The 26842-nt window shown below is 48.1% G+C and overlaps 1 protein-coding gene across 2 annotated transcripts in view; it reads right to left on the bottom strand.

Annotated features, from left to right (window-relative positions):
* CFAP251 (cilia and flagella associated protein 251) overlaps window positions 1-25552 on the bottom strand; it is a 37671-nt gene extending 12119 nt beyond the window's left edge. The window contains exons 1-16 of one of the 2 annotated variants that reach the window (XM_060269929.1): window positions 25465-25552; window positions 24123-24472; window positions 22194-22787; window positions 20499-20639; window positions 19391-19500; window positions 19090-19198; window positions 18319-18399; window positions 17061-17138; window positions 16494-16538; window positions 13594-13811; window positions 9421-9612; window positions 8899-9146; window positions 7546-7697; window positions 6807-6980; window positions 2795-2979; window positions 591-705 (exon numbers count right to left, since the gene is read on the bottom strand). In XM_060269929.1, coding sequence (XP_060125912.1) covers window positions 591-705; window positions 2795-2979; window positions 6807-6980; window positions 7546-7697; window positions 8899-9146; window positions 9421-9612; window positions 13594-13811; window positions 16494-16538; window positions 17061-17138; window positions 18319-18399; window positions 19090-19198; window positions 19391-19500; window positions 20499-20639; window positions 22194-22787; window positions 24123-24416 — 2736 coding nt within the window. In that variant the 5' untranslated portion in view covers window positions 24417-24472; window positions 25465-25552. The other variant, XM_060269930.1, reaches the window with a different exon arrangement.
* Window positions 25553-26842: the final 1290 nt, after the last annotated feature.

Below are 26842 nucleotides of genomic sequence, written 5' to 3'. Positions count from 1 at the left end.
TAAATTCTATGTACGGAAGGCCAGGGATACCTCCATCCTTGGTGTCAAGGCCAAGGAATTCTCCACTGTTGTTCCCACCATAACAGGTAAGTTGAGAGAGAAGACCTCTCTGGGGAATTTAGACGCCTACCAAAGGCAGCTGAAGATTGACACATCTATTTGGCCATCTGCCAGCAGTTCAGGAACTGAGGGGACAGCTGGAGTCATGCAACAAGCCAACAAAAGCCAGCAGACTTTGGTATTCCCTGCCATCCTGGCTTTGAAAAAGGAGCAGACTGAGTTGGGAGAACCTGGGATGTCACAACAATGTGCCTCAATATATGGACAAAAATAAATACTGTAGTTTACCATAAAGACAAAAGAGCATGGCAATGTGCCTTGTAGCACTTTTTGTGGTTGTTCTGTACAACTGTGCCTGTGTCTGGGATTGTGTACAATAATGTGCTCAACACCCCACGGCTGTCCCTGACCCATCGCCAATGTCGGTTGCAAGCCTCCCTAACTTTTGAGGAGGGCAGAGGTAGAACTGGGAGCCCATCCCAGACCTCGAAGGGATTCAGGATGGGGCTGGTCCAAAGACCTTCACCTGCCTTGTCTTTTGTAATGTAGGCCAAGTACCGTCTCTGAGGATCATGTCCCTCTGCGACTGGAAGCACCAGAATCTTCTCCAGGGGGGAGCCATAGGCCGGTCCCACAACAGTCTTTCTAAAATAAAGCAACAACAGGAGCTCTTGAGCACCTGACTTTTAACAAATTAATCCAGGGATCACACCTAAGGATAGTGAAGGATAGCAGGCATTCCACCTTCTCCCCACCCCCACAAAAACATACATTTGCCATTGCCCCACGTATATTAAAATCCTGTATCGTGGTCATCTAATAAATCCTTGCCACCCCTTCACTCCCCACAGACTAGTTTCTCTCGAGTAACCCCTGCGCCACCCAATCTATTAAATATACATACATATATGCCTATCCGGGTATAGAATGCACTGTTTTTGGAGATAGGTCAGATTAACTCATAACTTAATAAATATAAACTACCACTCCATGTCAGAAGAAAGGGGTAGGCAAAGCCTAGTATCCTGCTTTTCATTCCTTGCACTGAAGTGCCGCAATGAAAAAGTAAAAACATGCTCTGAACTTTCCTCCCTAATGATAACAATGGGCTCCTACTTATTAATTAACTGAAATTTCAGTTGATGAATCTATCTACAAATTAAAGCTTACAGCCCTAGTTGCAGTATCTTCCCATAGACCTGCTAATGGAGGGTAGGAGTTTCAGCACTGCGAAAGGAACCTGTGGTCAGGGATGATGGGAGCTGGAGTCCAACAACATCTGATAGACCTCAGGTTCCTCAGACTTAGCAACCTTTTTCAGCCATGGGCCAGTCTACCATCCCTCAGACCATGTGGTGGGCCGGACTATATTTTGAAAAAAAAGAATGAGCGAATTCCTGTGCCCCACAAATAATCCAGAGATGCATTTTAAATAAAAGGACACATTCTACTCATGTAAAAACACGCTGATTCCCGGACCATCCGTGGGCTGGATTATGAAGGCGATTGGGCCACATCCGGCCCACGGGCCTTAGGTTGCCTACCCCTGGTCTAGGGGATAAGGTAAAGGGGCCCCTGACCATCAGGTCCAGTTGTGGCCGACTCTGGGGTTGCAGCGCTCATCTTGCTCTATAGGCCGAGGGAGCCGGCGTTTGTCTGCAGACAGCTTTTGGGTCATGTGGCCAGCATGACAAAGCTGCTTCTGGCAAACCAGCGCACGGAAACGCTGTTTACCTTCTCGCCGGAGCAGTCCCTATTTATCTACTTGCACTTTGATGTGCTTTCGAACTGCTAGGTGGGCAGGAGCTGGGACCGAGCAACAGGAGCTCACCCCATTGCAGGGATTCGAACCACCGACCTTCTGATCAGCAAGCCCTAGACCAGGGGTCCCCAGACTTACCGACGTTTGGGCCGGTTCCCACCGCGCGCGGCGGGCTGGAGGACGGGGGAGCACGCGCCTGTGTGGGCCGGCGGGCAGGGGAGTGCACGCCCGTGTGCATGCACACGGGCGCTTACTGGCGCGGCGGCGCGCTTCCAGGGTGAAAAAGCGCAGAAAATCCGTTGTGCGCATGCGTATGGGCCTCCCCCGACCTGGAAGTGCACCAGAAATGACCTCTTCCGGGTCGGGAGAGGCCCATACGCATGCGCACAAAGGATTTTCGTCGCTTTTTTCCCGACCCGGAAGAGTGCTGCCGCGCTGCGCGCCATAAGAACGGGCGGCGGGCGGCGGGGGTCGTCGCGGGCCAGATTGGCAGGCCAATTGGGCCGCATCCGGCCCCCGGGCCGTAGTCTGGGGACCCCTGCCCTAGACTCTGTGGTTTAACCCACAGCGCCACCCGGGTCCCTAGGGGTTAAGGTACCAGCTAGTAATCAGCAAGCTGTGTGACCAGGAAGGAAAGGATTGTGTTTCAGAAGCAGCTATGAAAGGTCAGATGGACCAGAGATAAGATATTGTAGCTCAGGAGAGGGAGGAGGTCAAGCTCAAGAAGACTGCAACTGAGCAGGCGGCAGGACTGATACTGCAGCTGAGGTGGGACCATTGCCACACAGAGCTCCATCGGCTTTGTGAAGCAGTGCATTGGTGGGAGTGCAGGTGGCGAGATGATGCTGGAACCTGGTTGTCTGGAGTTGCACTTGGAAAGATACACAAATACTGTACAGCACTTATAGGGAGATAGGGGTGGGATAATTGCAGGAGACACGGAAGAAATAAACCAGAGATTTGCCAGGTTACCTGCACAATCTTGTGGTTACATTATACATTTTCATTTTGTACTGATCGTTGGCAGTGAGGAAAAAATATTCTGTGGTGAGAGGTGGGTACCAGGTGATGCACCTGGGGACAGCATGTTGTTCGATGCGGTCCCTTCGGATGACAACCAGCTCATCCTTGACGCTCTTCTCCAGGTCATATTCCACCTGGAAACAAAGTAACAGAGACCCAGTGTTGGGGGGGGGGGCGGCAGTGTCCAAATATCAGTGTCCATCACCTGGTTTCCCTGAAGCCGAATGTGTGAAAGTGACTCTACTGGGGGTGTGGAGGAACTGTGTTCAAACTAGGGATGTGAGGGAAATTGGATCCAGTTAACGTTTGAAAGTGAAATCTAGCAAATTTACATTTTCTGAAACAATAGGCAAACTGCAACAGAACCCTCCTTCAAAATTTGCACTTTTCTGGATTTCATAATGCAGTTCTCCAGCAAAGTACCGGTAATGCGTATAGAAATGCACACACCAAAGCATGCAAAAAAAGCACAGATTAGTGAAACTAACATACCATGATGCATCCATACAAAGGAAATGTCATGGATTTACTGGACACAGAGGAATGGTGGGAGGAGGGAGCTGGGGAACCCCCAAGGAAATCTCCAAGGAAAGAAGGCTCAGAGCCTAGGGACTGGTGGTGGGACAACGATGAGTGGTCAGAGGAAGAAGAGGAAGAAGACTGGGAGGTGGAGGTGTTGGAAGCTGAGGAGGTGACTGGGCTTAGTGAGCTGGGAGAGTCTGTGGCAGAGAGAAGTCCAGAATCAGAGGTAGAAGCTGAAGCAGGGGAGGAGGGAGGCCATGAGGCAGAGATGAGTTAGGCTGGGGGAGAGTCACAGTGTCTCCCCCTCCTGCTGCAACAAGCTCTCCTCTCACTTTGTCTCCCAGAACTAGAAGAGGCATGAAAAGGACAGATGAGAGATTGGCGACACACAGACACCGTGATGGAAACTACACACATATAAAAACATTCTGAAAATGCTATTTTTTTTAAAAAAAAATTACCGTATTTTTCCATCTATAAGACGCCCCCGTCCAGAAGACACCCCCTATTTTGGGCATAGCTGTCAACCCCCGGATTTGAAGATAAGGGGCTGTTAACTCCCGGATATGAAAGTAAGGGCGCTGAAAAGGGAATTTCCCGCAAAAAAAGGAAAAGTTGACAGCACTTTTGGGGGGCCTCAAAATTTAGAAAATAGGGGGGATTGAGCTTTTGGGGAGGATTATTTGGGGGGAATGCAGAAAATCGCTCACCTGCCAGAACACAGCACACAACCGCTCACGTTGCAGCTGCCTGATTGCCACCATTAGCCCTCCTGCTTGCCGCTGTGGCAGCCAATAGAGAGCTGCCTATTGTGGGAGCTTTTGCAACAAGGGCAGCTGTCTATTGGCTGCCACAGTGGCAAGCAGGAGGGCTAATGGCAGCGATCAGGCAGCTGCGACACGAGCGGTTGTGTGCTGCATTCTGGCGGGTGAGCAATTTTCGGCATTCCCCCCCTCCACAACAATCAAGCGGCCAATGCCAAAAATCACTCACCCACCGGAACGAAGCACGAGCCTGAGTTTTTAAGTGGCAATTGGCCACTTGATTGTTGGGGGGGGGGGAGCTGCCAAAAATTGCCACTTACAATCTCGGGCTTGCGCCAAAAAACCATTCACACGCGCCCCCTCAGCACTACCTGTGTGTAAGACAAGCCTAAATTTTTAAACTCATATTTGGGTCAAAAAAGCTCATCTTATACACGGAAAAATACAGTATACTGAGTTTTCAATAAGGCTCACCATCGCCATCTAGTGTCACATTGTATATTGCACTTAAAACATACAGTACTTAAAATGTTTTATTTGCAGCTGTATATTGTCTCCCTTAATTCCAAGCCGGAATTAAGATTGCCGGAAGAAATATCACCAACCTCAGATATGCAGATGACACAACCTTGATGGCAGAAAGCGAAGAGGAATTAAAGAACCTTTTAATGAGGGTGAAAGAGGAGAGCGCAAAATATGGCCTAAAGCTCAACATAAAAAAAAACTAAGATCATGGCCACTGGTCCCATCACCTCCTGGCAAATAAATGGAGAAGAAATGGAGGCAGTGAGAGATTTTACTTTCTTGGGCTCCATGATCACTGCAGATGGTGACAGCAGCCACGAAATTAAAAGATGCCTGCTTCTTGGGAGAAAAACAATGACAAACCTAGACAGCATTTTAAAAAGCAGAGATATCACCTTGCCGACAAAGGTCCATATAATTAAAGCTATGGTTTTCCCAGTAGTGATGTATACAACTGAGAGCTGGACCATAAAGAAGGCTGACCGCCGAAGAATTGATGCTTTTGAATTATGGTGCTGGAGGAGACTTGAGAGTCCCATGGACTGCAAGAAGATCAAACCTATCCATTCTTAAGGAAATCAGCCCCGAGTGCTCACTGGAAGGACAGATCCTGAAGCTGAGGCTCCAATACTTTGGCCACCTCATGAGAAGAGAAGACTCCCTGGAAAAGACCCTGATGTTGGGAAAGATGGAGGGCACAAGGAGAAGGGGACGACAGAGGACAAGATGGTTGGACAGTGTTCTCGAAGCTACGAACATGAGTTTGACCAAGCTGCGGGAGGCAGTGGAAGACAGGAGTGCCTGGCGTGCTCTGGTCCATAGGGTCACGAAGAGTTGGACACATAACAAGCTGAGTCCAGTCTCCAATTACTTGGGGAAAAACCTCAAGAAGAAGGGACTTAGGCAGCTCCTGGGAGGCAGGGACCTTCAGTCACAGCAATTGCTTCATGGGGGCAAGACCAACTGGAGGTACGTTGCTGTGCTCATTAGGCCTGACAGTCCTGTGCAGATCCTGTTCCTGCTAATAAAGAGTGAGCTCCCAACTTGCATGGTCTGGTTTACTGCTGGCTTGCTCCTGACAGGAAATGATGCTTTCCAAAAAGGCACCGTATTTTTCGTTCCATAAGACACACTTTTTCCCTCCTAAAAAGTAAGAGGAAATGTCTGTGCGTCTTATGGAGCGAATGTGTGGTCCCTGGAGCCGAATTGCCCAGGGGCTAAAGGCAGTTCGTGCTTTTTCTTTTAAAGAGCTAAAGGCTAACAAGAGGGAAAGTGAAAGGAACCCACTCAGCAGCTGATTGCAAGAGATCGGAGAGGGAGATAAGAGAGCTAGGTCCCTTCCCGGCCCCCTGCCTAGGCCACAATTGTTGTCTGCAGAGGGAGACATGTGACTGGCTGATTAGATTATCTGTCTGGAAACTGTAGAAATGGGTCTCTTTCCTAGAGAAGTTGCAGAACTGTGAGTTGAACCCCATAAAAACAGGATTTTTTCCCTTTGCAAGGAAACTCAGAAACTTTGAGCTGATCCTAAAAAATGGAGCTTTCCCCCTTTGCAAAAAGATGCACAACTCTGAGATGACACACACACACACACCCCAAATGGGGCTTTTCCCATTTGCAAAAAAAGCTGCACAACTTTGAGCTGACCCTTTAAAAAAAGGAGCTTTCCCCCTTTGCAAAATAAGCTTCCTCAAATATTTAAATGGGGGGGCAAAGGCACCTAGGCCTCTAGGAGTTGGCTGCTATGCCTAGGACAATTTAAGAAAGCAAAATATTTTTTCTTGTTTTCCTTCTCTAAAAACTAGGTGCATCCTATGGTCAGGTGCGTCCTATGGAGCGAAAAATACGGTATGTATTAAGAAAACTGTATACAGTACTAAAATGCGTGCATTAGGAGAAATGCTGGTGTATTTGACTGAATGTGTGGTGGAATGAGTTTGGTATTCAACCCTTGCTGAACCTCCACAGTGCTGAAGTTGAAGAGTGGGGGCCAGTCATGGCCATTGGGCAACCTGACTTGGACCACTGGCTGGACCTCCAAAGTCCCTGGTTCACAGCCTCCAATGGCTCCATTCTGAAACCACTCCAGACTAACACATCTCTATGCAACTCAGCATGACCAGAAACTGTGTCCTGCTCACAGCACCTACCAAGAGTCGATCTTCGCCAAGTGTTAAGAGCCAAGGTTCATCACTGTCCAAGTGAACCCCAAAGAGAATGGTGCGAATGGGCTTGTAATGGGAGTGCAAGGCTGCCAGGCGGTCCCAGACTTTCTTCCCCTCAACCATGATTTGTTTGTAAAGGTTCAATGAAATGTTTTCATCCTGAAAGACAATTAAAGAAAAACCCCACTTCTTATCAATGAATCATTTCTCTCTTTCCTTTCATTTTTCCTTTGCCACAGCAGCGTTGGACTTCGATAGCTGCCCTATACTGAGTCAGACCACTGCTCCGTGTAGCTACACGGATGCTTCAGACAGCGGTCCCTCCTAGCCCTACCTGGAGATGCCATAGGGGTTTGAACCCGGGACCTGTAGCGACGGCAGGCAAGGCTGGTGCTCTGCCCTTGGGCTTCCAGCATGGAGAGATTTGGCTTCAAATCCCCTCTTGGCCGTGAAAGTTCATTGTGGTCACTGTCTGCCTTTTTAGCCTACCTTGCAAGGTTGTTAGGAGTATAAAATGGGGGCAACGGGGCAGGGTGAGAGAACCACGGACACTGCTCTGAACTCCTTGAGGAAAGGGCCGAATTGTATTTGCAGTAAAACATTGATTCCATTTTCCCAGGAAGTGGATTACCTCAGACTGCTTCTGTGTTGTAGGGAGAAGAAATGCTTCTGTAGGAATAAAGCACCACGTGACTCACACGTCGTAAGGGGAAGGAATACTCACCGCAGTCGCAAGATACTGGGAGTCAGGAGAGAAGCTCATGACGGTGATGGGAGTGCTGGAATATCGGAAAGGCTCTGGACAGTCGTTCTCCAAAGATACAGAATCCAGAATGTAAACACTTCCATCAATGAATCCGGCTGCCAATAATGAACCTAAAAAACGCATGGGAGAAATAGTTGTTCTGCACACTTCTCATCCCAGCAAGATTGGATTATCTAAGGCGTACGGCCCCAGCCTGGCTTACTCCTGATATTTTGGACAACCAACCACCGTCATCAGCTCTGTGCTGGTTAAGATGACGGGAGCTGCAGCACAAAACCTCTGGAGGGAACCAAGTCAGCGATGGCTGGTATAAGGCAACATCTTTTTCTACTGGTTTCTCATAATTAGGTGGGAAAGTATTAAAGTGTTGGTTCCTTGTAGCAACTAATATAATGCTATATTGGCAAGGACAAGATCTTCCCATAGGGCTATCTAAGAAATTATTCTTGTCCAGGAATTTTAATTAAAAACTGCCCGCTTGTGACTTCTGACTCTTATTTGCATTCTGTTCAAAAGATAGAGCACCAATGAGCCGACTCTTCATCCCTCCACAGGGAAGAGATAAAGGGCAATTCCTCAGCTATGCTGAACAGGAAATCTATAGAGGGAGACTCCACAAGGAAGAAGCGTCTGATTAAAGGCACAGTAGCCCCCCCAAAAAAGCTCAGTAGTTTGGCCCTGCAAGTGCAATTAATTATTATTATTATTATTATTATTATTATTATTATTAGTCAAGTCCTGCAAATCAGGTTTGAAAAATTATGGGAGGGCAACACAAAGAATTCTAGAAAGCACCTAGCTAGAAATAATGTTTCCTTTAAAATGAGAATTAAAAGGATTACAATTCCAAAAAAACCCCTGCTGGTGTGGAAGCAATAAGAACAAACAAAAACCACTGTTAATGGCCAGCAATGGGGCGTCTTCCTTGGAATCTTCCTCAGAAAGAGTCAATCTGATTTTGAGGATCCATAATAACAGAACTAGCATCACTTAAGCAGTATGCATGTAAAGAATTATTGCAAAGGCATCAATAGACTGAAACACTCTCCTCCCTACACCCCCACCCTGCCAAAAATCTTCCCCCTCCCCAGGCTTCCTTTTGCAGGGGCAAAACTAGGCTTCATTTCACACAGGTTAAAGACCCAGTTTGGCACACCCACACCCAGGCATTTGCATGCACAAACAACACAGGCTTGGAGCCTCAATGGCGCCCCTTTGAAGGCTTCACACGGGGCAAAAAGCCTAGCTAGCCTCTCCCCCCCCCCTAGCTATAGCTCTGCCTTTTGCAAAGGAAGGAGTATGGATCAATACCGCTGGAGTCATAGCAGAGGCTCTGGATATTTTCACCCTTAAAGATTCGGCTAATGAGGTATTTATTGATCTTGTAGTTCCACACTTTCAGGAGCCCACAGTAACTCCCCTTGGCCATGAGAGGTTTGCTCGGGTGGCAGCTGATGGCATGGACAGCGTTCTTGGGCTCCTCTAGGCACTTGCTGACTTTCGTCCCTTCCGTCTTGACGTGGACCACCAACGCATCCGCCGTGGAAATAATAAAATTCCTGCACCATGAAAAAGAAACAGAATTTTGATTCCTAATCCAGAGTAACATGCTGAGGCAGTGAATATGATTATTTACTGGATGCCTACCACTGATTTCCATTTTTCCGTATGGTTCGTTGTATGACTTACCTCTTTGTGACTGATACATACACAGAAAATGAATGCGGAGCTGCACAGACGGCCTTAAGTGGCGGCAGCTTTAGGGACAACATCACCATGAGTAGAAAATAGCCCTGCAGGGTGGGACCAAATGCGATTCTCTTCAGTTCTCACCTGACAACAAAGGGAAGCCCTGCTAAAGTGCTAGAAGTGGGGAAATTGGTGGTGTCCACAGGACATATCGGTTTCTTGGAGAAGGATATGGATCGGATGCATCCCAGTTTAAACTGGCTGTACCAGTGAAGAAGCTGCAGGTCTCCATCATAGAATTTCACATGGCCTTTGACATCACAGGTCACAAAATTCCTAAAAGGAAAATCAATTTGTTGTAGAGATCTGCCATCACATTGGTCACAAAGAATAACATTAAAACCTAAAATAGGCAATATGTGATTGCTCTGGATTGGCCTCTTAAAAGAAAAACCTAGCTACAGGGGTGGACCAAAGACATTTTGCTTCCTGGGGCAAAGGACAAGGTGAGTGCCTCAGGTGGCAGGATCCGCAGGGTTAGCAGATTCTGATGTAGATCTTTACCGCCCCCCTTGTTACTGATGTAGATCTTCATTCACCCCCCCTTCCCTGGCAGGGAGAGGGGTGACATTTTGTGGTTTGCCTCCTGGCTTGAGAGCAGTACATGTGAAAAGGATCTAGGAGTCTTGGTAGACCACAAACTTGACATGAGTCAGCAGTGTGATGCAGCAGCTAAAAAAGCCAATGCAATTCTGGGCTGCATCAATAGGAGTATAGCATCTAGATCTAGGGAAGTAATAGTACCACTGTATTCTGCTCTGGTCAGACCTCACCTGGAGTACTGTGTCCAGTTCTGGGCACCACAGTTCAAGAAGGATACTGACAAGCTGGAACGTGTCCAGAAGAGGGCAACCAAAATGGTCAAAGGCCTGGAAACGATGCCTTATGAGGAACGGCTTAGGGAGCTGGGTATGTTTCGCCTGGAGAAGAGAAGGTTAAGGGGTGATATGATAGCCATGTTCAAATATATAAAAGGATGTCATATGGAGGAGGGAGAAAGATTGTTTTCTGCTGCTCCAGAGAAGTGGACACGGAGCAATGGATTCAAACTACAAGAAAGAAGATTCCACCTAAACATTAGGAAGTACTTCCTGACAGTAAGAGCTGTTCGACAGTGGAATTTGCTGCCAAGGAGTGTGGTGGAGTCTCCTTCTTTGGAGGTCTTTAAGCGGAGGCTTGACAGCCATATGTCAAGAATGCTTTGATGGTGTTTCCTGCTTGGCAGGGGGTTGGACTGGATGGCCCTTGTGGTCTCTTCCAACTCTATGATTCTATGATTCTATGAGGTGCCACAATGCCTTGGCACCCATTCTCTGTATCCAAGTCAGCAAGACAGCAGCTGAATGTCCAAGACAAGCAGTGGGGAGCGCCTCTGCCATATCTGAGTGCAGCACACCAGCTCAGAGGGGGCAGAACAGCATTTGCTGCCTGCATTGCCCATCTCCCTCTGCCCTGCCAAATCAGAATCTGGACAAGCATAATGTGAATGGCTTCTACTGACAGCTAAGGGCCACAAAATAGGGAGCACAGGACATTATTATCATCAGGACCAATGTCCGTCACCAGAAAGAGCTCTACCTCAACCACGTATTGAAAGTAGATAGGGAAAGCCATAGCTCAGTGGTAGAGCACCTGTATTCACCATCCCAGGCTCAATCCCCAATGGCAATGTCCCCTGCCCCAAACTCTAGAGAGCTGCTGCCAGTCTGTGTAGACAATATTGGGGTGGATGGACTAATAATCTAGCTCAGCATAAGGCAGTTTTCTATATTCTAACTATTACACTCATGTATATTGTTCAGACCGTGTCTGTCTTTTATCCTTTGAGGGCCAGCCCTGCCATTAGGAAGAGTGAGGCAGAAGCTGGGGGTGGTGAACGCTGCCAAAGTCTAAGAAGATGTGTTGCCTGGCCAGCAGCCGAATGTCACCACTTGGGGGAGAGGGCACCGTCTTGCAGCCATTGTTGAGGCCAAATTCAACAGCTTTGGTAGCTGGGGTGGAGTGAGGGCTGCCATCTCTTCCGTCACCTCAGGCAGCAAACGTCTTTGGTCAGGCCTTGCTTTTAATGAGGCGAGTGAGCAGGTGTGCTTTGGAAATCTCATTCCAAATGTTTATTTCCAAGGGAGAGGGAAATTTGCTGGCGATTTGGCTAAACAATTCCTTGCTCTTGCACTAAACTATGTTTCTTAGGATTCTTTGGCTCTCTGAGGTTCAGTTAGCAATTCAGACAATCCCTCCAGGAAGCCCATGGCACAGATGTTAAGGCTCTGGCCCTTGTCTGCTGTGACAGAGCAGGTCCTGTGATAAATAATATGTTGCCTGCATTGCCAAGGCAGCTGCTTAGCCTGCAACCACATCTAGTGCTGCCTTGGTCTTCTCATAGAGCTGCTGTGCTGTGTGCTATTTGTGAGACAGGATGGCAGGTCTCTTGTGAAGCCCTTAATAATAATAATAATAATAATAATAATAATAATAATAATAATAATAATAATAATATTATTATTTATAGCCCGCCCATCTGGCTGGGTTTCCCCAGCTACTCTGGGCGGCTTCCAACAGAAAAATAAAATACAGTAATCTATTAAACATTAAAAGCCCTCCTAAACAGGGCTGCTTTCAGATGTCTTCTAAAAATCTAGTAGCTGTTTTTCTCTTTGATATCTGACGGGAGGGCGTTCCACAGGGCGGGCGCCACTACCGAGAAGGCCCTCTGCCTGGTTCCCTGCAACTTGGCTTCTTGCAACGAGGGAACCGCCAGAAGGCCCTCAGTACTGGACCTCAGTGTCCGGGCAGAACGATGGAGGCAGAGACGCTCCTTCAGATATAATGGACCGAGGCCAGCGCTTGATACAACCAACCCCTTTCTGCAATCCATCACTTGCTTTTGTACTTTTCTCTGTTACTGAATGCAGCAGTGCCCTCTGCTGGGTAAAATTTGGGAACTTCTCTTAACACTCACCAGGTGTCCCATAAATGACAGCCAAACTAAATACAGTACAGTGAGGCAGCAGTGGGAGGAGGGGCGAATTGGACCAGAAGAGTGGCAGGCTGCATTTGGGCTGGGGTTGCTAGGTCAGCAGCATCCCAGACCCTAAGATTTCAGGGCCCAAACCCTGAGAGACCCCCTGATGATGTCATTGGGGCCACAGTGATGTCATAGGGCAGCGTTTCTCAACCGCTGTTCCGCGGCACACTAGTGTGCCGCGAGACGCTGGCTGGTGTGCCGCGACGTGCGGCGACGAGAAGGGCGATTTGCATTCTCACGTGCCTGGCGGCCGCCAATAAACACCACTAACCCACCGGAAAGCAATATTTCTCCTCCTCTTTCCCAAAGCTCAGTGCAAACAAGCCTGGCGGCCGCCAATACTCAACACTAACCCGCCGGAAAGCAATATTTGGCAAGTGTTTCTTACAGTCATAATTATAATATAGGGCAGCACAGAGTTAAATTTTTTAACTTTTTTAATGGTGGTGTGCCTCGTGATTTTTTTCACGGAACAAGTGTGCCGTGGCCCAAAAAAGGTTGAGAAACACTGTCATAGGGGGTGGCCCCTGGAAAGTCTGTGCAATATGTATAGAGATGGGGATTAATGGGACAGGGGAAGAACAAGGGAAGGAGGGCAGACCCCGTGCCCTGAGAGTCAATCCAATAATTTGCAGTTGGCTACTGCTGGGCTGATGCCTGCAAGCTGCACATGTTGTCTTCCTATTTAAAGGGCCCTCTCACCCCGCTGGAGATTCAAGCCCTCCTCCTGCCATCTGGAGAGGGTTAGGCAAGGCCGGAGGCTTCAGGTCAGCCCTGGAGGGTCTGGCAAACCTAACTGGGGCTAGGGTTGCCAGACTCAAGAGAGGGCAGGACTTCTGTGCCTTTAATTGCCCTGCTCTCTTTTGAGTCTGGAAAAACCTTAAAGAGAAACCAGCAGACCCTTTGTTTCATTTCCAAGCAAAGGGTCTGCTGGTTTCTCTTTAAGGTTTCCAGACTCAAAAGAGAGCAGGGCAATTAAAAGCACAGAAGTCCTGTCCTCTATTGAGTCTGGCAACCCTAACTGGGGCTATTGGTGACAGGTGTCCCCCCCCCCCCCCGTAAGGGGTAGGATGGGCCTGTTAAGATGGCCTTCTCCCAGACACATATGGAATTTATGGATTTACTGAATACTTTTGTGGATTTTCCACTTGGCCTGGCTATGGCTAGGTACTTGAAGATCTAGCATGGTCGCTTGATGCCCAGACGACAAGGCAGAGAGATAAGCTGCTCACTTGTCTGTGATGGCCAGCACCGTGATCCCATCCCGCTGCAGGTGCACCAGCTTGATGGCTTTCATGTTGTAGGGTTTGAGGCACATGGCAGAAGACTTGGAGTGAGGGCAAACGGCATCCCAGACCACCAGCTTCCCTTCCATAGTCCCAGTAATGGCTTGTGTAGAGCTGAAGTGGAAAATGGTCTGGCTGAAGATCCCCACGACCTTGTTGAATGACTGGAGAAGGGAGAAAGGGAAAGATGCCCTTCACCACCAAGCAAAACACAAAGCAGCCCGCTACAGAAGAGCTTTCAAATGCATACAAGTGGCAGAGAACAGAGATAGAAGAATGTGAGCTCTCTCTCCAGTTCTCTTTTTTTCCAATTTTAAGTTCAGTTTGTAGCCCATTTCTGCATCAGTTGGCAAATCTTTATTTAAAAAATTCTATAGCTGCACAATCCTTCCAATGGACACATTCTTGTAAGCCAACACAACACATTTTGCACATCGCTTTCAACACTCTTGTGTCCTGTATCCCATAATATATGAGGTTTTTGCTTGCCAAACTGCATCACCTAATTCAGACACAAGCACATTGTTTCAGTTTGATACTGTTTCAGGGAGTGTGAATTAAGTGGTCTTGCATTCGAAGCAAATTCCTCACCTGTCCCTACCAGAGAATAAGAGAGGGCAGGGTGGGTGGGTGGGTTTTCAGCAGTTCTCACCCCCACCCCCAGCACTGCACAAGCAGCAAGCACAGCTCCTCTGCCCCATCCATATAACTAAGAGAAACAAAGGAGATCGGGGAAAGGTGGAGGAGAGGAAGGAAGGAAGACTTGGGCATAGGCACAGGGCACAATTTGCACAAAATATTGCATATGCTAATTTTTATGTGGAAAATACAGATTTAAGTCTCTGAGCCAATTGAGATGTTGTATGGCTGAAGGCGTTTTGTTTTGTTTTGTTTTTGTTTTTGTTTTTAAAAGGCAGGAGGATAGTGGGCAGGAGCTCTGAGAACCAGCCCTTACAACACTCCTGAAAGAAAGAAGGAAAGAGGGAAAGATTAGAAAGGAAGAGAGGAAGGAGGAGAGACTGCCATGTGCTAGTGTAAGGTAGTGGTTTGAGTGTTGGACTAGGATCTGGGTCGACCAGGGTTCGAATTCCCACTCAGCCATGAAGTTCACTGGGTGACCTTGGGCCAGTCACTGCCTCTCAGCCTAACCCACCTCACAGGGTTGTTGTGGGGACTGAAGGAGAACCATGTATGCCACCTCAAGCCAAGACATTCTGGCACTTGAGGTGAGCCACAAAAGAACCCCCCCCCCCCGGCCAGGGAACAAGCTGAGGTGAGTGAAGCTCTCCTTTGGGAACAAGGGTAGGAGGAGACCATTTGCAAGAGGCTGCCGAGGAGGTAGCAGATCCACCCTTCAAAGCGTGTGCCGCAGCCATTGCTGCCACTGCGTCGGCGGCAGCAGGCGACACGTTCCTTTGAGGCCAGATCTGCTGCCCCTGTGAATCCTGCCACCTGAGGCAGCCGCCTCGCCTCGCCTCATGGATGAGCCAGACTTGCCTTGAGCTCTTTGGAGAAAAAGGTGGGATAGAAATGCAGTTAATAAATAAAAAATAAATATTGACATAAGGTTATGAAAATGGAGGGAGGGGAGATAACTTTCCGACAGCAAAAGCTATTTGGCGGCGGAACGGACACCCTTGGAAGACGGTAGACTCTCCTTCCTTGGAGGTTTTTAAGCAGAGGTTGGGTGAGCATCTGTCGTGGATGTTTTAGCTGAGATTCCTGCATTGCAGGATGACTGAGCTAGATGATCCTTAGGGTCCCTTCAAACTCTACAATTCTATGCTTCTATGATCCTTATTAATCTCCGGGTTCCCAGCAACACAAAACCCTTTGTTCCCACTGCACAAAATGTGTTGAGCTGCCGGTTCAGAATATACTCTGGAGCACAACTGCAGAGTATTTTTGCCCTCCTCCACTTTCCCCGCAAACCCAGTCATGCCCCTCAAAATCCGTTGGCTGGGCAGGATGATGGGCAGAGTGTGCAGCACGCCAGCCTCAAGATCTGTGGAACGTCCTCCCACCAGACGTCAAGGGAATAAACAACTATCCGACTTTTGGAAGACATCTGAATGCAGCCCTGTTTAGGGAAGTTTTTAATGTTTGAAGTTTTATTCTGTTTTTAATGTTCTGTTGAAACCCGCCCAGAGTGGTTGCAGAAACCCAGGCAGATGGGTCGGGTAGAAATAATAAATTATTATTATTATTATTATTATTATTATTATTATTAGTTCAGCAATTACACATTCAAAACAGAATGAGTCAAATGACATGAATACAAGCAGCAGGGCTGGATGGGACAACATACCCTCCAGGTTAAAGGTTTGCTTTCAGTTTAATTGCGCCATCAAGGTACCAACAGGCAAGTCTTTAAACTGTTTACAACACTGCCCTTGGACTGGAGATAGCCAGGGTCAGCCAATTGTGTGAATTGGCCTCTGGGTATCTAATCAGCCATGGTGAGTTTGCCCACAGATCTTCTGGTCACCTGTTTTTGCTGAAGGACTTTGGATTTGCTTGCTGCAGAACCATAACACAAAACATAGGAGCAAACTCCTAGGGGCTGCGGTCCCTTTGCCTCCCCATAAATTATTTGAGCCCCACCCCCAGTTGATGGGTGGTGCTGAGAAGGAGGAGCAGCAAAAGATGCCACTGCCTGCTTGCCCACTGGCTCTCTGCCTGGCAAGCAAGCAGGGGGCACCATGATAAAGAAGAAGATGGTGACAGGCAGCAGCTGGCAACAACAGTGGTGGAGAGATAGAGCAAGAGCAGGGGGGCGCCTTTCCCAAAGGCCCTCCAAAGGGGTCAGTTCTGTACATTCCTAAGGTGTTTAATGCAATACTCACTTTATCTGTCAGGGTGGGAGCATGGTAGTGCAAGATGTCGGTATTCTAAGGAGACATGGAGAAAAAAACAGATTCAAATCTCAGACACCACCAAAGCCTGTCTCCCAGCCCCACCTCACTGTGAGCAGCCCATTTCCAGTAAATAGATTATTCTAAGAACCTTCTAACATCATTTTCTTCTTTCCTCCCCAGAACTTTTCCCTTTCGTGCCATGTCTTTATATAACAAGGGCAGAGCCTGTGTCTTTTTTTGTTGATCTATAAGCCTTCTGGGAACCTTTCCAGCTGATGAACGGAGGATAAATGCACTGAATGTGTTAATGAATGAACCTGGGACCTTCTGCGTGCAAACCAAAAGCTGAGTTATGGCCCGTTTTCAGAAGTGCCGGCACTACCCAGGCCAAAGGCAGCCTTGAACCTTGGCTGGGATTTCCAGGAGGCTGAATTCTGACCATTTCTGAGTTGAAGCTGTGCAGTCATAAAATAGTGAACACCTACATCCCCCATGAACATATTACCAGCTAAAACAACATTCCAAAGTACGGCAGACATTTTTATTCCACCTTACCCATATGTAGAAGAGGACTTGAATTTTACTGTTGCTGACCAGCTCTTTATGGTCTTGGGAATTAAAGGCAATGTAATTCTGGAAAAAGAACAAGCTCAGAGGTGACAGCAGTAGCAGAATGACACTTTAGCTCAGGGGTCAGCAAACATTTTCAGCAGACGGCGGTCCACTGTCCCTCAAACCTTGTGGGGGCCCGGTCTATATTGGGGGGGTGGGGATATGAACAAATTCCTATGCCCCACAAACAACCCAGAGATGCATTTTAAATAAAAGGACACATTCTACTTGTAAAAACACGCTGATTCCCGTACTGTCCGCGGGCCGGATTTAGAAGACGATTTGGCCAGATCCAGCCCCCGGGCCTTAGTTTGCCTACCCATGCTTTAGCTCATGGCACTTATAATTTCTTCTCATTTGGAAGCCTACATGGAGGTTGACCCCTAAGTCAGCCTTCCTCAAATGGATGACTCCCTCCAGATGTCTCAGACCCCAACTCAGACCGTGTGATCAATGGGCAGGGATGATGGGAGTTGTAGTCCAGAACATCCGGAGAGCTCCAGGTTGGGAAAGGCTGCTTTAAATGAAATCTGATGCCTAACTATTAACTAAGAGTCAGTTCACACACTTTTTTTCTGCTACACTGATGAATTGTTGTTGTCTCTACTACAGTGGCACCTCGGGTTACAGACACTTCAGGTTACAGACTCCGCTAACCCAGAAATAGTACCTTGGGTTAAGAACTTTGCTTCAGGATGAGAACAGAAATCACAGCAGGAGGCCCCATTAGCTAAAGTGGTACCTCAGGTTAAGAACAGTTTCAGGTTAAGAACGGTGCTTTAAAAAAGAACGAGACAAGCCTGTGTGGAGCATTTGGAATGGCGAGACCTGAGCTCAAATCGCCAGGTACTCATGCAGCGGCCAGAGGCATGTCACAGCTTGGCCTATCTCACAGGCTGATAAGAAGGTAAAGGGGGTGGGGGGATCCAATGTACCTTGCCTACAGCTCTATGAGGGGAAGGCTGAATACAAAGTACCGTAAGTAAGCGGAGGAGGATGAAGGCGTCATCTAAGAGATCCTAAGAACACCCTCACCACCACAAACAGGATACCATGGCAGGGTTGCTCAGTTGCTCTTAGATGAAATGCTCTTACTTTGTTTTTGCTTTTAAATTGAGGATCTGGGCTCCCTGGAGGGGAAGGGGTGGGATATAAATCCAATCCAGCCACCCATCCATCAATAAAACAAACCATGTCTCACCTGGAAACCAAACTGCGGCTGGATTTCTACGCTGCAGATAGGCTTTGTCTCAGGTGAGGTCCACCTCCAAATGCAAACTTTCTGATATGATGAAGAAAGCATTTTAAGGCAACAAAATGACATACTCTCCTAAGCCTTAACAGACCTTGCACATCCCCCATGGCATACTACTCTGGACGAAACCTAACTGGGCATCGGGTCAGCATGATTATGGACAGGAGTGAGGTTACACTTTGTCTCAAAGAACTATACTGACTGCCCATTTGTTAGGTCTCTGAGGCCCCTAACAGCTTGGGTATCTGAAGGTATCTGAAGAAGTGTGCATGCACACAAAAGCTCATACCAAAATAAAAACTTAGTTGGTCTTTAAGGTGCTGCTGGAAGGAATTTTTTTATTTTGTTTCGACTACGTCAGACCAACACGGCTACCTACCTTTAACTAGAGCTTGGGACAAGTTTGTTTGAAGGATTACCTCACCTCAAAGTGTGTATACTTGTTCTAATACCTCCCCCAGTACCTCCCCCAGTGCTTTTTTTCAGATCAGAAAAAGTGCCAGAACACACTTCCCTTAGAAGACCCACCCCAAAGTCCAAAGAGGATCTCTTCAGTCCATGTTCTGGGAAATCCTGACTCCTGAGTGCTTATAGCCCATTAAACAAAATTGTTCACGGCCTCCCCTCCCACCATCGAGAGTGCCCCCCTCACTTCTCTCCTCCACAAATTTGAGGCACTCTAGTTAGAGGATTCAGCACAGGAAATGCTCCTTTTACCTGCACTTCTCCAGCCCCGATGGTAGCCAGAAACTTGCAATCATGGGAAATTGCAATGGCGCAGACTCCGCCCTCTGGGTGGCTGTCAAATATGGTGTGCACAGGAATCCTGGAGAACACAACACACACTGAACGCTCTGAAATCGAAGCAGGTTCACTTATGCCCTGGTGGGACAGATGCAGCCAAGACCTTGACTTCATGGCTGCCCAATTACTCACCAAGTCACAACACCAACACTATCGTGGGAGAGGTCTAACGCAGAAATAAATGGTTAGCAAACCTCCACCACCAGATGCTTACGCAGAGTATCCGTCCCAAACAGTCACCATGCTCTGGGGGCCCCTGTCAGCTGTTGCTATCCACCTTCGGTCTTCACTTACGCAGATGCAGGAAATGCAGCTTGTGTGTCCCTGGAAAGTCAAAGGAAGAGAGCAAGCCCTGGAGAGGCAGCTCATGGGAAATCTCCCTCAAGCCAGTATGCTAAATGTTGGACCTTTTCTTATCGAGGACATAACCCTGCGGGGAATCGGTCGGGGAATCCATCTCAGTGGGGGTCAGGACCACTGCCGACGGCAGGTGCATACTTAGGGCAGCACACCCGGTTTCCCTACATGAGGAGCAGGGGCTCCTTCCCAAAGCCTAGTAAGCACAGTACTTTGGGACGGAGGTGTGAGGGCTCTGACAGGGTCCTAGAGTCCATACCCCAGCCTCGTTAGTGCTTGCCCAGCTCTGGGAAGGCAGTGTGAGAGCTGCAGGGCACAAATTTTGGCCTCAAACAGAGCGCCCTATGACCAGAGGGAAATGTGACCTGGATTAAGTCATCTACAGTAAAACCCACCACCCTTCAGTTTTCACCATGGCTACTTCAGATTACAGTTCTCTCCATTAGGCAAGATGTGCCGCCAAGCAGGCGGGTGGTAGGACAACAAGAGCAAACAGGAAAAAACCCTTCCGACACAGGACCCTTTTCCACCTGTGGTACAGGGCAAGAGGGTGCCCCGTCCAGTTTCATATGCAGACGCTTACTGGACAGGATCACCGGCAGCAGGGCAGCAGACTAGCAGAAGGAACCTAGCATGGGGCAGCAGGGGAGCGGTGTTGGGATGATGGAGAGCTGTGTGTGTGCCCCTGCAATCTGCCCGGCTGCTGCCCTGAGGGGTAGCACAAGGTGGCTGCCCAATGGGATGTGGCACCATCTTGTTCTGTGCCTCATGCAGAAAAATCTCTCAAGTTGGCAGAGCAAAAAAAAAAAAAGACAGGCCACGTGCTAAACTCAGCTCTGTCCTCCAACACCAGCTCACCCTCCTGCTATCTGTGTCTGCTGCCTGAAGCCTCCTCCTCATTTGGCCTGATGGGAGGAGGAGAGAACAAATGGGTTCTCCAGCACCGATACAGAACTGACCCCTACCTGGAGGAGATATTGCCTGTTTCTGAGGACATCATGGATCACGGCCGTGTGAGAGGAGACGTATAAGATCACTCGGTAGTCTTCATCAAGCAGGTTGAAAACTGGGAGTTCGCTGTTATAGCCAAAGACCCAAGACAAACTCTGAAAGAAAAAGCCAGAGGGGGGAGGCTCTGCTTAGCAAAAAAAAAATACACACACACACAAACACACCCCAACATCAACATCTTTTTACTGAGGTAAGCCCAACTGGTACAGGTAATGAGTCCCAAGGAAGCATTATGGAGGGGCTGGTCAGAGCAGGACAGTGATGGGGGGAGCTGAAGGAGCTGCCTGTTGGCAACTCTGGGGAGGGGGAGTGGTTGTGCCAGGAAGAGAGACGGGGCAGAGGGAGGGAGTTACAAATGGTGAGTCAGATCACATCATACAGCAGCAATATGCTAAGTATTCCTGTCGTAAAGTGTGCACAGCAATAAATGCAAAGTGTGGAAAGGGCCCCCCCAGTGGCAATCAAAAACATATTGTGAGCACAAATGCCATAAATTAAATTTGTATGCAACCATGAATTTTGTGGCCTTCCAGACTGGTAGTTTGTTTTTATTTTTTATTTTTTGGTCTGGGTGTCTTCTGCAAAAAAAAAATTACATTTGTGGAATAAAGGTGGTAGAATAATATAATGACCACCTTATGTGATTTACATAATTAATGTAAATTGTGTAAATTGAATCATTTCGCCACAGCAGACAATGATACAAATAGAGTAAGCCCCCAACTTACACAGGGGTTACGCTCCGGGGATCGCACCTAAAGCAAAATTGTGTATAGTCAAAGCACATTGGCTGCAATGGAGGGTGGGATTGCCAAAGATTTCCTCCCTGCATACTCACCCCCTTTCGCGCCCTTTTTAATTTTGCCAAGTGCATAAAGCTGAATGTGCACAAGTTACATGTGCTTACATTGCGAGTGTACTCTGACGTCATTTTTGGCAGTGGAACAGAAAAGGGGGGGGTGCAGAACAGAATGGGAAAAGATGCGTCCTTACAGAGCTGCCCTGACACCATCACAAACACAAACCATCATGAATGCACAATTTAAAAATGTCTAGATGGGCCCTTGAATGAAACTGATGTTTCACTGGGTGACTCTCAATAACGCTTGTACTGTACAGTACAATCAGATTTTTTTTGCCAATTATTTTTTTATTGATTTTCAAAAATGTTCAGTACAACCAGATCTTACACTGGGGTCATGTTCTGAGTGTGGTGCATATATGCAAAAATGCATACCTTTCTTTTCCAGAGCTGGCATGCCACATGGGCCTTGTCTCCCAAGCAAGAGAGTTTTTACTGGGCAAGGCCCACTCAGCCTGCCGGCTTGGCAATGCTCTCATAACGCTGCCTGAGTTCCCACAAGATCTTGTGCAAACATCCCCACAGTTCCAGAGAAGGCACAATGAGATGGCCTGTCCCGGTAAGCAGGACAGAGAGCTTAAAAGCTCTTTTCGCACGGTGAAAACCTTGCCTTCATTTAATTTGTGGAATTCAAACTGACCGGCCTTCAATCGTGCATGTGTGAAGTCGCACAAGTTTAATGTGTGTAAGATGTGATTGCATTTTACTGTAAGAAGACAGAAAGGAGGTGGAGCCTCTCTTTTTCCACTGTTCTTCTGATGCCGCTCCCTTTCTGAGCAATACTCACAAGTGGGTGCGCCGAGAGCGGCCTGCTGGTCTCCTCTAATGTCATGCCAGGGAGGGCCGAAGAGACAGCGGACTCCTCCTGCCCCTCTGCTGGAGTCAGGCTGCTGGCTGCAGTCGGTGTTTTGGAAAGGCCACTCTCTCCTTGGGCTGTTTTCACCCCCGTTTCCCGGCTGGTCCTTTCATCCTCACTTGAGGGCCCTGTGCCTCCAAGGGCAACATTGACTTCGTGGCTCACCTCAGCCTCGGCCTTTCTGGCCGGAGTGCCAGGCCCACCACTGCTTGTGGAGCTTGCAGCTTGTGCCGAGCCAAGGGGCTCTCTGGGGCTCACCACTACCTCTCTGGGGCTCCTGGCTTCCTCTCTCCAGGCAACACTCTGGGTGCGCATGAGGCTACGTCCTTCCACTGCCCCAGCCAGGCTCTCCACTTCCGGAGCAGGACCAGGACCTGCCCCTTGGTTGTCTGCTGCTTCCCTGACGGGGAACTCCTGAGTCTTTTTGTTGCTGGTGGGAGGGCTTGCTCTTTCCTCAAGAGTCTGGTCTTCTACTTCTGGGACTCTAGGCTCTTCCTCCTCTGAAGGCTGCTTAGCTGCTATTTCCTAAGAGGCAAAACAAAGTTTTGGGTTGAACACGCTGCTTTGCAAAGGAGAGTTCTCTATTTAAACTGTCAGAGGTGGCTGTTCTCTCTTTGAAACCACCAAGTCCAGTCCAAAGAGGCAAAAGGAGGAAGAGGCCACAGCTCTTGACACTGACCACCAGAAGTTCCCTGGCTAGATTTCCCCACTATCATAAGATGTTTTATATTCCCAGTATTATCATCACTGCTACTACTACCAGAAGTGGCCCAGGTGCCACATAATGCTTGTTTCGCAGTTGTAAGGAATCAATCTTTGGAACTCCCTGGCTATTGACCTCAGGCAGACGCCTTCACTGGACTCTTTTCAGCACCTGCTAAAAACAATTTTCTTTAGGGAAGTCTGTCCAGACATGAAGAACACTGACATGTGTTTTTATTTGCTTTTAGATTATCACTGATTTTTTAAAAAAATATTTTAGCTGTTTTTATTGATAACTTTATTGTTTTATTCCTTTTGAAAACCACGTTGAAGTTTTTTTTTCATTCAAGGGGTATGATCATATGACAATAATCAATAAATAAATGTTAGCAGAGTACAAATGTTACAATAAACAGAGAAGTATATTATAGATTCAAATTAAAAACCCAATAATATATACATACAAATGCATGAAAATGGCCTAATAATTAATTCTAATTTGTATTTCTATTTATGGCAATCATTGCTAAATCTGCACTTAAAGGTAAAGGGACTCCTGACCATTAAGTCCAGTCGTGACCATCTCTGGGGTTGCGCGCTCATCTCGCATTATTGGCCGAGGGAGCCAGCGTATAGCTTCCAGGTCATGTGGCCAGCATGACAAAGCCACTTACAGACTTATAAATAGGCACTTGAAAGTTCAAATGCAAATTGCCACCCACTTTGGTCTCCTTGCCTGCCTATGAATAAGCAACAATATTCCCTCTTAGGATAGCACCTTCACAAAGCCAAAGTTTTGAAAAAGAGTTGGGAGAGGGGGGTGTCCAGCTGTTAAGACCTTTGCAGGTTATACATTTTCAGTTTGCTGTCAAAAATTGAATAGTTTATCAATTTCATGCCCAAACTGCAAGGCCCTGAAACTCTTCTCCCTGGTGTCCACCCAGCAATACTCCAAATACTTCGAGGCCTACCAATACTTTCCTGAGAACTAGAAACATCGTGTTTTTATTATTAGTCTTTCAAAATGAAAGGTAAGCTTCCTAGGATGCTGCATGTGTGCCCAACTGCAGAACAAGAAGCCCCATGTCTTTGGGCCACTGGGGCACCTCTGCCAATTTACGGGACTCACCATGACAAATGCTTTGTGTGAATACTTACACCAGGTAAACTGGTGGCAGCAGTCTCGTTGGAATTTTCCAGCAGGGTCGGAGGGCTGCTGGTTTCTGCTGGGAGAACATCTTGGGGGGCCTGGGCTGGTGCCTCTCTGTCAAAAGTGACTTCCATGGGTTCTGCTGAAAATTGGGGCTGCGGACTGGGCTGGCTCTGAAGGCTTGCCTCCGAGTCCATAGCAGCACCCACAGCCTCCATCTCTTCTCTTGGTGCCTCAGTTGCTTCCTCCGATTGTTTTGTCCCCTGAGAAGGGGGTTCCGTTTCATTGGTGTCTTCCTCCATCTCCAAGGAACTTTACTGGAAACAAGCAGTCTTGTGCCCAGTGCGACTCAGGAACTCTTAAGAAACAAACAAAACAAAACAAAACATGGCAGTTTTGAAAAGCACAATCTACCATATTGGTTCTCAGTGGTGCCCACTTGTATCCCAACACAGACGACAACCTGTTCCTTGATGTCACAAACCTCCATGCAAAGTTTGGCCATCATCTCTTAAGAGGTGTCCATAGGAACGGAAAAACGACTTTGTAAAATATACAGTATCTACAGTATATATATATATACATAAGGTAAAGGTAAAGGGACCCCTGACCATTAGGTCCAGTCGCGAGCTACTCTGGGGTTGCGCGCTCATCTAGCATTATTGGCCGAGGGAGCCGGCGTATAGCTTCCAGGTCATGTGGCCAGCATGACTAAGCCACTTCTGGCGAACCAGAGCAGCACACGGAAACGCCGTTTACCTTCCCGCTGTAGTGTTTCCTATTTATCTACTTGCATTTTGACGTGCTTTCAAACTGCTAGGTTGGCAGGAGCAGGGACCAAGCAACGGGAGCTCACCCCGTCACAGGGATTCGAGCCGCCAACCTTATGCTCAGCAAGCCCTAGGCTCAGTGGTTCAACCCACAGCGCCACCTGGGTCCCATATATACATAAATCTGTAGCTAAAGCAGCAGAATTCATAATTACGAAGCAAGCACCCGAGATTGCCCACAAATGAGGAAAAAAATACTCCAGACTGCTCCTGCGTCCTTCATATTCCAGGCAACAATCTTAGTCCCACTTACCAAGGAGAGCAGAGTGCGGGGAGAGCCAGTGTGGCACAGTGGCGAAGAGCGCCAAACTAGAACCCAGAGGGACCAAGGTTCGAATCCCCCACTTGGTCACCACGGAGCCCACAGGGTGGCGGCCTCGGAGCAGTCCTTGCCTCTCAGCCTACCCTACCTGGCAGGGTTGTTGTGGTGGTGGGGAGTGGAGGAGGAGTGGGGGAGTTCTTGGAGAGAAAAGGGTGGGGCGTGAATATGCAACGCAGTAGAGGCAGCAGAGCGACCTACCTCCTCCCCTGCCCCTTTGCAACAGACCCCCAGGAGACCCGGGCCCGGCGTCAGCCGCCGCGAAGCTCCTCCTGCGGGAACAGCAGCTGTTTGGCGCCTGCCCCTTGTCGCCATAGCGACCGGCGGCTGCCTGGGCCCTTTCGCCGGCGCGCGAGGGTTGACGGGCGGGGCAATGCAAATTAAAGACCAATGGCGGTCCGAGAAAAGGAGGAGGGCGGGGCTTAACGTTTCCCCCTTTCAGAGGCTGCGCGAGCAGAGAAGCCGCCAGGTGCGCTTTGCAGAACGTGGGAAGCGCCGCTCGCGGCTGGCAGGTGCACACTTGGTCTTGCACAGGTGTTGCTCACCCGCCCCGGAAGGCGTCGGGAAAGGGGTCCTGGGTACTGAGGGGGGACGTGGTCGCTGCTCCGCTTCGTGCGTCACATCGAGGACAGAAAGTCCGCTCTCTTTTCTGCAGGGGGCGCAACTTGAATAAAATATATGGGGGGAGCCCCAGGTAAGCCCCGCCCACATAATCGAATGGTTTTCTCCCCTCACGTGTCGTTATTCTCACCCAAAGGTTTCATTTTGAATAGTTTATTTCTTCATCACACCATAGTTTATTTTATTACAGTTCACAATATTTATATACTGCATGACAAGACGCTCTACCCTGGTCTTGAGTACTTGAGATTATATGATGGCCCACTTTAGCTGTCATTTTATATCAATTTTAAATGGCTTTTAAAGCTGTGTTTCCTATTGTTCTGCCCTGCCGTTGGATCTTCTGAAGGCAGGTAATTAATTAATTAATTAATTATTGATAAACCTTCTACTGCAGACCCGAGCTCCTTGACCTAATTTCAGCCATCATTTGAAGGACATGATGGTTCCTCCCTCAGAAACCTGACTGGACTAGCAGTTAATTCTTCCTTCAGCTCTGGTAACAGGATAGTGCCCTCTGCACCTGAGGCAGCCCAGGGCAGCCCATGTGACATTTACGTCTCTGTCCTCCAATAGATAAGGTGGCCATTTTTATTTTTTACAAAGGAACGTCTCAAGAGCTGTTCTGAGGGAAGTCAAGTCAGTCTTTGTAATTCTCTCTCTCTCTCTCTCTCTCTCTCTCTCATACACACACAAAATGGCAGTGCACAGTGTTTAAGAAACCTTTAAAAACAATGCAGAACAGTCATTAAAATGACTGGCTATTAAAGACACCCTCTAGATGTAGAACAGCATGGTCCCAGTCTGGTTAAAAAATAAAAATAAAGCCCAAGAAAGAGAGCAGGCAGGACCTTGAAGCTGCCCTTCCTTCAGCAGTGAGCTCCAGGAACGCAGACTGAACAGGCACACAGGCTATCAGGCCACATACTTTCTCACGGAAATGGTTTGTATTTGTCTA

This window comes from Zootoca vivipara, chromosome 17, assembly GCF_963506605.1.
Source record: "Zootoca vivipara chromosome 17, rZooViv1.1, whole genome shotgun sequence".
NCBI classification, from domain to species: domain Eukaryota; kingdom Metazoa; phylum Chordata; class Lepidosauria; order Squamata; family Lacertidae; genus Zootoca; species Zootoca vivipara.
Note: the sequence above shows the minus strand (reverse complement) of the source record. Positions and strands in the feature narration are given on the sequence as shown.